Source organism: Dromaius novaehollandiae, chromosome 2 (assembly GCF_036370855.1).
Source record: "Dromaius novaehollandiae isolate bDroNov1 chromosome 2, bDroNov1.hap1, whole genome shotgun sequence".
In the NCBI taxonomy this organism is placed as follows: Eukaryota; Metazoa; Chordata; class Aves; order Casuariiformes; family Dromaiidae; genus Dromaius; species Dromaius novaehollandiae.
In genome coordinates, this window is record NC_088099.1 from 30,174,454 (window position 1) to 30,187,270 (window position 12,817).

Here is a 12,817-nt window from a genome sequence, read left to right on the forward strand (position 1 = left end):
CCTGATGTAGCCACACAGCCATCCTGCAGAGCTGCTCCAGAGATCTCCACGGACACCCTTGTGGTATCCCACAGACATCAGCAGAGAAACAGGCAGCAGCTAGCAACAGCTTGTCTTCCCATGGACATTGGTCCCCCTGCTGTATACTGTGTTCCCCACACAGTACTGCTCTGCTCTGCAGGATTGTCCCATCTCTGTGGCAGCCCTTTGAGATGCAACTGGGCCAAGTCTGCAAAAAAGTTAGCCTCTGGTTTTGGAAGAAGGATAGCAAATTGAACCATAGTTTCACATCTATTATAACATCTGTTAGTGTTAGCTGCAACACCCTCCTTCCTTAGTCTGCCTGTGCAAGTCCCAGACTGTGCAGAAGCTTTTGTTAGCTGCAAACACCCAAGAATGTTAGATACTACCATGAGACTGAAGAATTGTGTTTGCAGCTTAGTCTCACTTTAGTCCCTGAATTAAGGTGAAAACCTTCAAATACTGTGATATGTAATGCAGATATCTCAACAGCAAGTTCTAGCACATACCACTGCAGCAAACTGGGAATTTTGTATCAGTGTTACACAAAGCAGACATGGAGATTTTGTTTCCATGAACAAACTCTGAATATGAACAAGCACAGCAGCTCTTCCTGATGCAATTCTGATAGTAAGTTCCACTCATTTTTTTTTAACTGCACTTTATAAAACAAACATCCCTTGGTTTTTCATATGTATGATCTCTTGCAACATCATAGAAAATGATGGGCTGCAGCCAGGCTTTTTGGGAAAGTAGGAACATTTTTGGGTTGCTATGACAGTTCTTACTGAAACGATCAATTAATAAAAGTGACACTCACATTGCCCTCATTACATTTCAGAATTAACATTTAATGAAGGTAAATGGAGGGCAGTTACCACTTCTTGATCCATTTCTGATCATTTTGGATCAGGACAGCCAGATAGAGTCAATCTGTATTCTCAAGATGTTGTAGCTTAAAGAAAAAAGGCCATTAACAATCTCTCAAAGTGGTCTACCTAACAGCAAATTTATCCTTACACCAATCAAGGACCAATTTTTTCACTCTCTCAGATGCTTGCCCTTCAAGCCTGCTCATGAACATGTGTCTCTCACAATATCAAAGGCCTGTTACCTTGCAGTATCCAGGTACATTAGAACAACTGATAAGGTTTAAAAAGAACCATCCATGCCCATTGAGAACTGCAAGTTCACGTCTGTCCAAACACACCTTTAGAGACAAGAAAACTGATGGCACTTACCTCCGACGCCATTACAGCGAGATGTCATTTCCCAGAGGACCAAAGCCATGGAGTACACATCTGTTTGCTTGAAGGACTCCACGTTCTCTAGGTTCATCCTGGACTCCAGAACCTCAGGGGCCATGTACCTCGCCGTACCAACCTGCAGGAAGGGAGGTAGGGGAGTGCTCAAGAGCTGAAACTGTAATTCATGTTTTAGATTTTGCTGTGATTTGACTTTGGCTTTCATAGAAACTGTGCCATTTGATGTGTACCCAACAACGCAGGTTATACTTGGCACAGGCCGTCTTTTCTGCTGCCAGGGGAATCTTGTATTGTCTTGACTACCAACTTACTTGCACCTCCCTTGGTAAAAACAAAAACGCTTAAAAAAAAAAAAAAAAAAAAAAAAAGGAAGCCCTTGGTAGCTTCCTAAACAAATTATTTTGCTACTGACTGAGTTTTCTCACGCTTTGACTGTTCACAGAGATAAACTCTGCCCTTTGGCAATTGCCACTTACTGAGTGCCTTTCAGATGAGTGTGAAACACATTGTATTCTTTTGCACTGCATATTATAGGGTTAGCTATTTCTTTTCACAGTACGTCTTAAAAACAAAGTGGTAAAATGCAGGCCTGGCAGAAGAAAACAAATACACAAATACTGAATGCAGAACCACACATTTGATCCACTGTTTGAAAAATGCTTCTCATAAAGTTTATACACGTTGGGTGATTTTCAGCAATGATTTTAGCAGCATTGTTGTGCTCTAGATTATGACCTTGCATCACAGAAGGCTAAGTTTAAATGTCTGTTTTTATTACAAAAAAGGATTTAAGGAGTAATTATTGGACCACTCAACGGTTGTTCTCAAATGACAAATCGTTCATAGAGTAGAGAATGAAAATGTACTCCCCTTGGAAAACTCCAAACACAATGAGGCTTTGATCAGCAAAGATAGCTTCAAATGGGAGACTAATTAACAACATGAACAAGCACAAGTAGGTGAAGCAGTAGGTCCTGTGATTCAAATGAGCTATTGGACTGCACTACAGCCATCACCGTGGAGCCCAGCAGCAAGCAGGACTGCAAAAGATCATTTCAGTTATAGGGTCTTCAATTGCAGGCAGCCACATTGTAAATGTATAGTCCTGAGAGAGCCCTACAACATCCATTTTAAATGCTTCTGCAAACATGCCTTATCACCTCAGGTTCAGGGCAAATGGGAAAAAGTGCCACAAAAAGTGTAATGCACCATAAGAGGACAGCGGGAGAGATCAAGGACATTGCTTCTGTCATATGGCCCTGCAACAGCAGAGAATTCCCTAACCAAAAATACCCAAGAGTATTCTTTATAAACCGAGGAAAGGGTTGGGGGTTGACCTGCTGGAAAGCAGTTCTGCAGAGAAGGACTTGGGAGTCCTGGTGGACAAATTAACCATGAGCCAGCAACGTGCCCTTGTGGCCAAGGCAGCCAATGGTATCCTGGGTTGCATTAGGAAGAGTGTTGACAGCAGGTCGAGGGAGGTGATCCTCCCTCTCTACTCAGCCCTGGCGAGGCCGCATCTAGAGTACTGTGTCCAGTTCTGGGCTCCCCAGTGGAAGAGAGACATGGAGCTACTGGAGAGAGTCCAGCACAGGGCTATTAAGATGATTAGGGGACTGGAGCATCTCTCCTATGAGGAAAGGCTGAGAGAGCTGGGCCTGTTTAGCCTGAGGAAGAGAAGGCTGAGGGGGGAGCTTATCAATGTATACAAATATCTAAAGGGAGGGTGTAAAGAGGACGAAGCCAGACAATTTTCAGTGGTGCTCAGTGACAGGACAAGAAGCAATGGGCACAAACGGAAACATAGGAAATTCCATCTGAATACAAGGAAAAACTTCTTTACTGTGAGGGTCACAGAGCACTGGAACAAGTTGCCCAGAGAGGCTGTGGAGTCTCCTTCTCTGGAGATACTCAAAACCTGCCTGGATGCAATCCTGTGCAACCACTCCCTGCTTGAGCAGGGGGGTTGGCCTAGATGATCTCCAGAGGTCCCTTCCAAGCTCAGCCATTCTGTGATTCTGTGAAAGCAAAATACCTCTGCAATTGATCCCAAAGTTACATTGATTATAATATAGAGTCTGTGATGAATTTAAGGCCAAGCATGTAAGCAACACCCATACAAGGAAAGGGCGTTTAGGATGGTGATGTCTCAGCACCACTGAGTACACCAGCATCTCTCTGCCCTACAAGACATGAAAACATGAAAACTCTGCAGTGAAGGCTGTTCCTACCCTCCATCCCTTCTCCAACACACAGCTTCTTCCCCAGGCAGATCCTTTCCACAGCATGAGAACAGATACCTGCACACTATGGCCCATAGTTCCCCCTCTCCCAAATCCCACTGATTTTAACAAGAGTTAACGGTGCTCAAATACGGATTCTCAACATTGGCACAAAGTGCTGTTCTTTTCTGGCAACATATCACACCATATTTGTAACAGTGAAAATGATTATGCAGCTTTACAAGACAATGGATGATGAAGCCATATAACTGAAAAGTACAATGGGAAATGCAGAGAAAATTTAAAATGACTTCAAGAATGATATCAGGCCAATCGCATTTCCTTCCCACTTAGGAGTTATCATCTGTTCTTCTCTGCTTCTGTCCTTTTATCTGCATTTAGATTATTAGGTCTTTGGGTCAAAGATACTTTTCCTGTATCTTTGGCAACTCAAGTCCTGAGTCTCAAAGGCATTTTTAAGTACCTCAACTCCAGCAATTGGTTGCCACTCTGGAATCTAGATATGCTTTCTTTTTGCAAAGACCAGACTGCATTTCAGTTCTTTCTTCTCCCAAACTTCTAGAGAAGGACCAGCTCTCTTCCTGTGGTACATTAACATTTTGGGGACTTCTTGATCTTTTTTACTGGAGCCCTCATATTTCTTACATACTGTTAGGGGGTGTTCTGTGGCCTGAGGTGTGTCAGTCAGAGCAGCAGTGGACATCCCTTCTTAGCTGACTGAGGAGACTATGAGGTCACCAACCTTCTTGACATGAGGAACTGATGGCCTTGTTGGCACCTACCAGTCCTTTGAACACAATGGGACAAAGTAACGTCAGCAAGTATTACCCATCATGGATGGGCAGACCACAGAGGTTCTAATGGGGAAAAAGATCATTAACAGCCAGTCATTAGGGGCACTGGTATCCTATAGTCAATAAAGGCTACATTTGCATCATATGGGAGGTATTTGGGTAAATGGGAAATAAGATGGCTTCGTACTCCAAACATTCCGCCTTGAATATTACCACCTACGGCTGACCAGAAAAATGGGAAAATATTTCATTTATTTATTTGATTATTTATTATTTGTGAACCTATATATAATTATATATGGTAATTAATTAGGGATTAATTCACTTAATACATGGTCTGAATTTATAGCACAGGAGTTTTCATCAAAAAAGACAATATTTAGAGATGCACTTGGAAGATTTCATTTCCATAGCATTCATAAACATCCTCCTGGCATCTCTGTGAAATACCGGAGTATTATCCATGCTACTCAGCTGAAGAAGCAACAACAGGGCAATTATTTCTATTTAACATTCTTGCACTTGTTTGCATGTGGATAAAGTACCATAATCTTAAAAAGGCTTATTTTTGGCCTTTTAAAGCAATGATCTCCCTCTACATTTATCTGCTCACTCCTCTTGGGGACAGAGGACTGACCTCACATATGCTGGGGTACACCAGAAGTGGGTCTGCTCACACAAAGCGGTAGCGCAGTCAGGCCTGGACGCTGTGGCACAACATCACAATGTGAAGCACATCCTTATCATATGTGTTTGTGCATGGCAGCAGCATCACAAACAGTAGCTGACAAACCTATATGTACTTCAGTATAAATGTATACAGAGGATGGTTGCACTGTGTATGTACGCGGATCTCTGATCATAACAAAACTTTCCTCGCACTGCTGTCACTGTTGTTCTAATGTTAAGTTTAGAGTTTCTTTCTTTATAAACAGTCACATTTATTTCTAACAATTTTAAATAGATAAGGCAGCATGGTGTTTATTTTCCTCTTTTCTCCACAGCAGCTGACACACCAACTGGTATAACACATACACCTCTTCAAACTTTTAACTTACCTGTCCACTGTTAGCCAAGTCATCCACGGACAGAGAAGGATCCAGCCTCAGGGATAACCCAAAGTCACAGAGACAGCAGGTTAAATCATTTTTCACCAGGATGTTGGAGCTCTTTAGGTCTCTGTGGACAATAGGTGTTTTGGGACGACCACAGGGTGTGTGATCACTATGCAGATGGGCAATCCCTCGGGCCAAGGACCCACCCAATTTCCAGAGGTCCTCCCAGCTGATAATGTGCCGTGTGAGGTATTCCTGCAAGTTTCCTCTAGCATGGAAGGCAGTGATTAACCAATACTGTTTACCAAGATCTGTTTTGCGCTCCTCTGCTGTCAGGAATTGGAGGATGTTCTCGTGTTTGAGGTTTACATCTGAAAAAATGTCTTTCTCCGTTTTCCAGGAGGCATATTCTTCATAGGGGAAGATCTTGACTGCCACGGTTTCATACTGCTCAGATGTGTTTTGCTTCAGTTTGGCTTTATACACTTCAGCAAACCTTCCTTTGCCAACAACAATGTCCAACTCAATGGGCAGCAATTCTGTGTTGTGGTTGATGTTGTTGGCACAAGTAGAGCTGATGTCTGAGCGGTCATCATCTAACATAATGGCACAAACATCACTGCAGTCCTTATGCTTCCTGGGCTTAACATTTTTCTCCCATGCCTTGTTGAGCTTCCTCTTCTTATGAGTGCGGTAGGCATAAAATATAACAATCACAGCAACAGAAATCACCAGTAATGGGACAAGACTTATGATTGTGACTTTGGAAATTTCATCTTTCTCTTCTGGTTTATGGGGGTTCTCTGTAAAGGAAAACAGAAGGAAGGCATGGTTCAAGTTCATACATTAAATTATATCTTAGCCTTATGTATATATGAGGCTGTCAGTAATCTATAATCTGATTTTTATCCAAAGCACAATTCATGATTTCCTCCACTAACAGTAAGTAATAAAAATGATCACTAGTTTCTTACCTCTAAATGCTGTTTTGCAAATAGGCCTCCACTTATCAGCACTTCACTCTCTGCTTATTTTATAAGGAGCCAGAATAGAATGAGTAAGAAACTAATGTAATTTAATAGCTTTGTTCTTCTCTCAGGCTCTTACACATTATGGATGAAACCGTCACTTTCCTGAAGCTGATAGCCAAAGTCTTCTGCACTTACTTTGGCAATGTATTCTTGACAGATATGCCTCTTTAACCAGTAGTTACAAGAAAAACATTAATTTTTTTAAGAGGAACTGAATTGATAAATAAATAGACAATGCAGCACGTGAATTCCCACTTGCCCAGTTACCACTCCAAATCCAGCATATTTGGTAGGATCCACCCAATGACGTCTTCAGCGAGCTTGTACATGCACAACTACGTCATGCTAATACTCAGGCACACTACGTATGCCTGCATACACATCTGAAAAGCATTCTCATACTTAGATGTATGTGAAAGAGTGTTGCTAGAATAAATTCAAATGCTTGCATGTGCACAGCTGTTTGAATCCTGCAGGCACAGTCAGGCATGTATGACACATCTGAGAATTGTCACATCATGTATTATCTGCACAGATTTATGTAACTGAAAACATCCTGTGTGTCATTTGCTGGTTGTACACTGGCTGCCATGCTGCAAAACAACAGGTGGTTCAGTGCAAACTCCTTAGCTACTGCAGTCTATAACATTTTCTTAGGGGACCAAGCATAAGGCATGAGAGCATGTGCTGCCCTTTCACCTCTAGAAGTGACCCTTCTAGGTGAGTTTGGGGTCTATCTTACAGAAGGGAAGCTCATGCAATTGAGGCTTTTGTGCAAAAAACTAAGAACCTAAGTTCTCACTGCTTACAAGAAAACAGTTTTCTTTTGAAAATAAACTAGGAAGGGAGGAACAGAGTTTATTTTACTATGCTTTAATGCATTTCTGAACCTGATTTGATTGGGCCCATGGAAATGCAGTCTCCTAGCCCTAGCCCATTTCTTCCTTTGAGTCAGTGCAAATGTACTATATTGTCTTTCTGGGGGGAGGGAGAGGATTGACTGGAAGAGGCCCTGGGCGGGGTGGGGGTGGGGGTCTAATCTGAAAGGACTAAAACAACTGAAGCGGTAACAAAAGTTAAGCAAGTGGCTCGTGTTGGCAGCATGACACTCTAGGGGATCATCATAGCGATGTCACTGACGCAAGTTCTGCGTATCAGGCCAAATAAGTCAATGTGAAAAAGAAAAGTATAATAAGCTCCGAGGGAAAGTTGCCACTAACTACATCAGACAAAGCCTCTGTTTCCCCTAAACTGTGCAGGAGAAAAGCTTCTCAAAATGAAGGTGAGCCATGCTGAAAGGGATGGGGGAAAAGAGTTTACAATTAGAACGAGCAGTACCTCTGACCCTCCAGTTTCACCTATAATCACTTTTTACATTAGGAACACAGTTGGTTGGCAAGCAGCAGGGGCCATTCAAATGCAGGTGTCAGGACATCTGAAGAGTACATTCTTGAAAGAAGGCATGAATCCTGAACCAGGATTTGCTTCCTCTGTTTGAAAAGTTCATCAATCAGATGTACAGCAAGTAACTCAATCCTAGCCTCTCTGATAGGGTTTCAAGGAAGAGAAAGTGTCTTTGTAGCACTGACATTCCCGGCTAGCACAGGTTAGTGGGGCATTCCTTAACAGCACCCCTGCTTCACCTACAAAGACATGCATTTACTTCTACTTATGCAAATGAACCTTTTAAGCTCAAAACCAGATCAAGCCTTCTCCCACACCTATGCAAACCACAACACATCATTTTTCTCAAGTAATTTACCTTGGCACCAAATGTTAGTAACACGCCTATGTTTAAAAGTTCATCACAGATTAGCTGCGTTCCTTCTGCTTCTCAACATGTTGAAGAGAAGGAGCAAACCCTCAGATGTCTTGCAGCTCTTACTGGAGGAGTAGAATAGTTAGAAAGTCCCATGCCACTACCAGTAAACAGAAGTTTTACATTGCTTATTTCTGTGTGCATTCTTTGCTCTCAGAAAATCTGCTTGGTAAAGATCTAGGGAAACACCCTGGCACGGACGACTGATTGTTTCACTAGAACAGCTATGTTTTGGAGTTTTGGCTGCAAGCAGGCCACAATTTTGTGAACAAAACTGTGATCCGTAACAATCAGATAAGGTAGTTTCGATGAGCATGTCTGGGGTTCTGTTGCTTTTTTTTTCTTTTGACCACAGCCGAGAACGCTTAGTTTGGACTCTGCTGTTGGAACTGAACGATATATCACCTACATCATGCGGTGTAACTGTTAACATAGATTAGCGTGCCATTTTAGGGAACTCTAAGCCCTTTTTCTTTGCCTTAGAGCTTCAATATGTAGTCCAGATATTTGAAATGTAGATATCTTTCTAAATGAGAGAGAAAAAATCCCAGTTCTATTAGTTGTCTTTCAAATTTCTCCTCACGGCTCCAGGTAGCTGGGTGAACATGCAGATCTAACTAAGAAGAAAGAAATTGGCCCTGAGCCTCCACTTCAAGATTATGGCTACCCTGCCTGCCTGAGGGTCTCTGGCCATTTCTGTTAAGTCCGAGTGTGGCCTGTATTACTTTGACCTAAAACTGAGAAGCCTCCAGCAGACTTCCCAGACCCTTTGGCTCTTCCTCTTCTTGCATAAGAGAAAGTTCTGCCTGTGGTACAGGGGGATTTCTGGTGGGAGGGAGGGAGAAACTTGATATTGCAAATGTCACTTGGAAAAGAACAAAAAAAAGAAATGTAATCAAAGCAGAGGCTGAGCAGTTTGGCCACTTCCCCTGAGCCCTGAATCGTCCTGCAGCCCTGCTGCAAAGTGTCACATCCGCTTTGGCAGAGGCCTTTGGAGGAAGTAGGGAGGAAAGGGGTGAAAAGCGTATGGCTGCACATCCTGCACAGCATGGACAAAATGTTTGCTCGTTTTCAGTTTTGTCCAAATCTAAGCTTAGGCAGCGCGGGAATGAGCACCAAACAGGGAGAACTGTGAGTCAGGATTTCCGGTGCTGAACCTCAAGGTTAGAAAGAAGGGAGGGAGCTGCCTGCCAGCAGGATTAAGGGGGGCTGCAGCAGCACAGAGGTGGTGGCACTGACGGCTGATCCAAGCAAACACTGTAACTGCTTATGATTTTGACCACTGATTTGACCAAAACAGTATCAGTCTTTCCAGCACAGCCGAGGCTGGGGTACTTCTCAGATGAACCCAATGTACAGAGTCAGGGCAGAATCAAAATTAAGATTGTATCTGTATGTTTGCATAGTGACTAGCCAACATTTCCTGGCTTGACAGCAGGAATCTAAGAATAAATACGTTCATTTGCTTACAGATAAATGCCTATTAAGCAAAACTCATGATTTTGTAAATGCCAATGCAGCCTCCTCTTTTTGAACACCTTTACGAGCAAAACACGGCTGAACAGGCAGACAAGGAAAGAGTTAAACAAAACAGCATTTCAGGTTTTACAAACACGTTCCTAAATAACTTTCCCCACCCAGAACTATTATTCAGACAGGTCAGTCCTTCTCACACTTCAAAAGAGCCTATTAAAATAGTGTAACAATAGAGAAGTCCAGCTAAAAGAAAGCTTCCTGTATATGGTTTAAACTAAGCACAAGTTATCTGCACAACCCTTAACACTACCTAAGCCTTTAGGGAAAAGCACTCAGGTGCCGAGCAAAATGGAAACCCTGTACAGCCCCTGTGCAGTCAGGAATCTTCAAAGCACATCATTGATTTGCCTGCCAATTCTTTAGGTTGGATTTTGTGCCTTTGATTGAACGCTGGTATCACTGAACTTTGGAAACAAGAAATAAAGCAATGCCAATAAAACTGGCACCCATGCTTTAATGCACGGGGCAGCACAAATGCACAGCTAGTACTGACAGAACTGCTTTAATGCTGTTTGCTGCTTCTGCTGCTTCTCAAGTTGCCACCTCTTCATCTGCTAGTCAAAGCCACATAGCAGAGCAAGAATATATTCCATATTGGCAGAAATCACATTAAACATATCAGTACTGATACATTGCAAGCTTAGTGTCTACTGTCTTAAAAAACTCCAGAAACACAGTCACAAAATATGGGCCAGAACCTGGCCTGTGATCCAGTTATTCTGCAAGCTCCTGAGAAACAAAGCAGCCCTTTGAGCTGACTGGAGGACAACAATTCCATTTTGCAGCAATTCTGAGGTTTCAAAGTTTGGTTTCAATGCCACACTGGAATGAAAACTAAAACCTTCTGAATGTTTTTGCATAAACAGAATTCTGTTCAAATGTTGCGATTTGGCAAGAGATGTGAGTATTTAATCCCCACCAGTGAGAGGACTAGTCTGGGGTATGGGAGCTCCAAGTTCAAGTCCTGCTTTGTCTGATTCAGGGAAGAGCTTTTCATCTCTTATTATTCTGAATTAGGCAAAATGTGAGTTTAAACCTTGAGTGCTTGCTGATTTCTGGGCAAGACACTTGGAAATAAAATGTGAAAAAGTCTATCTGTTTCTCTAGTGCTACTTTCTTGATGAAAACTAATTCCACAAAATGTTTCAATTTCAGTGAAATGAAATTTCACCGACTCTGACTAGCTATTTGGGTTAACTTAGTTTATCTTCATAGAAGAATCGCCAAGTGATGAAGAAACTCTGTAATTGACCCCCTCCTATTCCTTCCTGATTTTGGTCTTACAATTAAACCGGTTTCGAATTATTCAGCAAAACATTTTTGGTTGGCAAATATTCCTGTACTTTAACAAGAAACCCTTCTTTTGGGGACAAAATGGGGAATGAAAGTTGCTCCAACTTTTATGTCTAAAAACTTCTCCTGACTTATGGGAATTGTTTTTTGGGTGAGGGGGTCCATTGCTTTTACTCTTTATGAGCTTTTTCCTTAGGAAAATGGTTGACCTGACACAAAATACTTGGAAATAATCAAATTCAAATGCTGCACCTTGAACCTTGAACCTTTTTATCCTGACAGCACATTTGAAAATTTTTAATTTTCCATCCTTGCTTGAGAGTATGATTTTTTTTTCAACTTAACACTTCCGTGGCGCAGAAAATCAGTTCCATCCTTCCCTCAGCTCTTTGCTGAACCATATGATGGCAGATGCAATAGATTATTAGACTTTAAAACCAGAGGGGATGATTAACAGTCTCTACATTGCTACCCAGTGGAAAATAAGCCGTGGCATTTCTTTTAGACTGTCCTAAAAGTGAAATTCATGGAGCCAGTTCCTGAATTTGACAGAATTTTTTTTTTAAATAGCTAAATCTAGACTATCAAGATTAGTAACTTGTATTTGATCTACACGTCTTTATCTTTTAGTTTAAAGAGGATATTGCCAAGGCATCCAAAAGCCCAGTGACAGGATCTGCTGAAGCAGCCCCTTGGAGAGGCACTAGCACCAGTAGCTGGCAGGTCTATTTGGCTTGTTGTAGGGGCTCAGAGCTAGAAAAGAAACCAGGCAAAGCCACCTCTAGAGCCTATTTCTAAAGCACCGCCATCCTTGTGGCTCAGAATTTGGGCCCAAGGATGCTTGCTCATAGTGTGGGAACTCATTTCTTCAGCCTTTTGGTTATTCACCAGCCTGAACATTGCTCAGCAGTCAGCATACAACTTGCAAACCAGTGCTCAGCCCGCAGCCCTTAATGCAGTCCAGTGCTCAGTTCTACCACTCACCCTCTTTTCCTGAGGGGTGGGAAGGCAGCAGTATGAGCAGTTTTGGAGAGCAGTTGCACAGTTGCTGCTGCTCTCTCCTGGGGGCCAACAGCTCTGCCCTTGACACGTGACTGCCTACACTGGGGTGATCAGGGCTTGGGCATCTCTGTCATGCCCAGGGAGAACCCTCAGCTACATGACCCAGTTACATGATGGAAGAGTAATGCATATGCATGTCACCTGATGGGAATGGCTGCATCTCAGTCATGCCATGGGGGCAGGAAGGCAGGTGACTGGATTGCCTCTGGATGGCCTACTTCAGTGGAAAGGCTGGGCAGCAATGATGCAACGGATATTCAATCTATTGTAAGAAGAATTTTATGTTTCAACTCATTGCCAAGTATGCTATTCAGCACTCTGGAGGTTTAAGAAACTGTTAGGCTCTAAGACAGAACAAATAGTTTGTTGCTGTTTTTTTTCCTTCACTGCTGGCCAGAAAGTATAATTCCTTGGTTTTCTGGCACAGCATCCATTTGTTTAAAATATCCCACCCCTGGTTGCATTTCCTTCTTATCTCTCTCATTCTAATAGGTCACTTAAATGGGTGTGTACATGGCATCTCTCACACATTTTGACATTTGTAGCTGAGCTTTTCTCCTCAGCGATATGAAAACCAACATGATCTAATTTTACATGATATAGCTGTGTTTCTGTGATACATGCCTCAGTTACACAACTCAGTGTCTCCTGCTGTTTGCTAGTGGTTTTCTGGAACAAATCAATCTCTCCAGCTTCAA

General features: G+C 42.5%; 1 protein-coding gene across 1 annotated transcript in view; it reads right to left on the reverse strand.

Annotated features, from left to right (window-relative positions):
* TGFBR2 (transforming growth factor beta receptor 2) overlaps positions 1–12,817 on the reverse strand; it is a 62,848-nt gene that overhangs the window by 12,657 nt on the left and 37,374 nt on the right. The window contains exons 4-5 of the mRNA XM_064506139.1: positions 5,382–6,181; positions 1,263–1,404 (exon numbers count right to left, since the gene is read on the reverse strand). Coding sequence (XP_064362209.1) covers positions 1,263–1,404; positions 5,382–6,181 — 942 coding nt within the window. The remainder of the gene's footprint in view (positions 1–1,262; positions 1,405–5,381; positions 6,182–12,817) is intronic.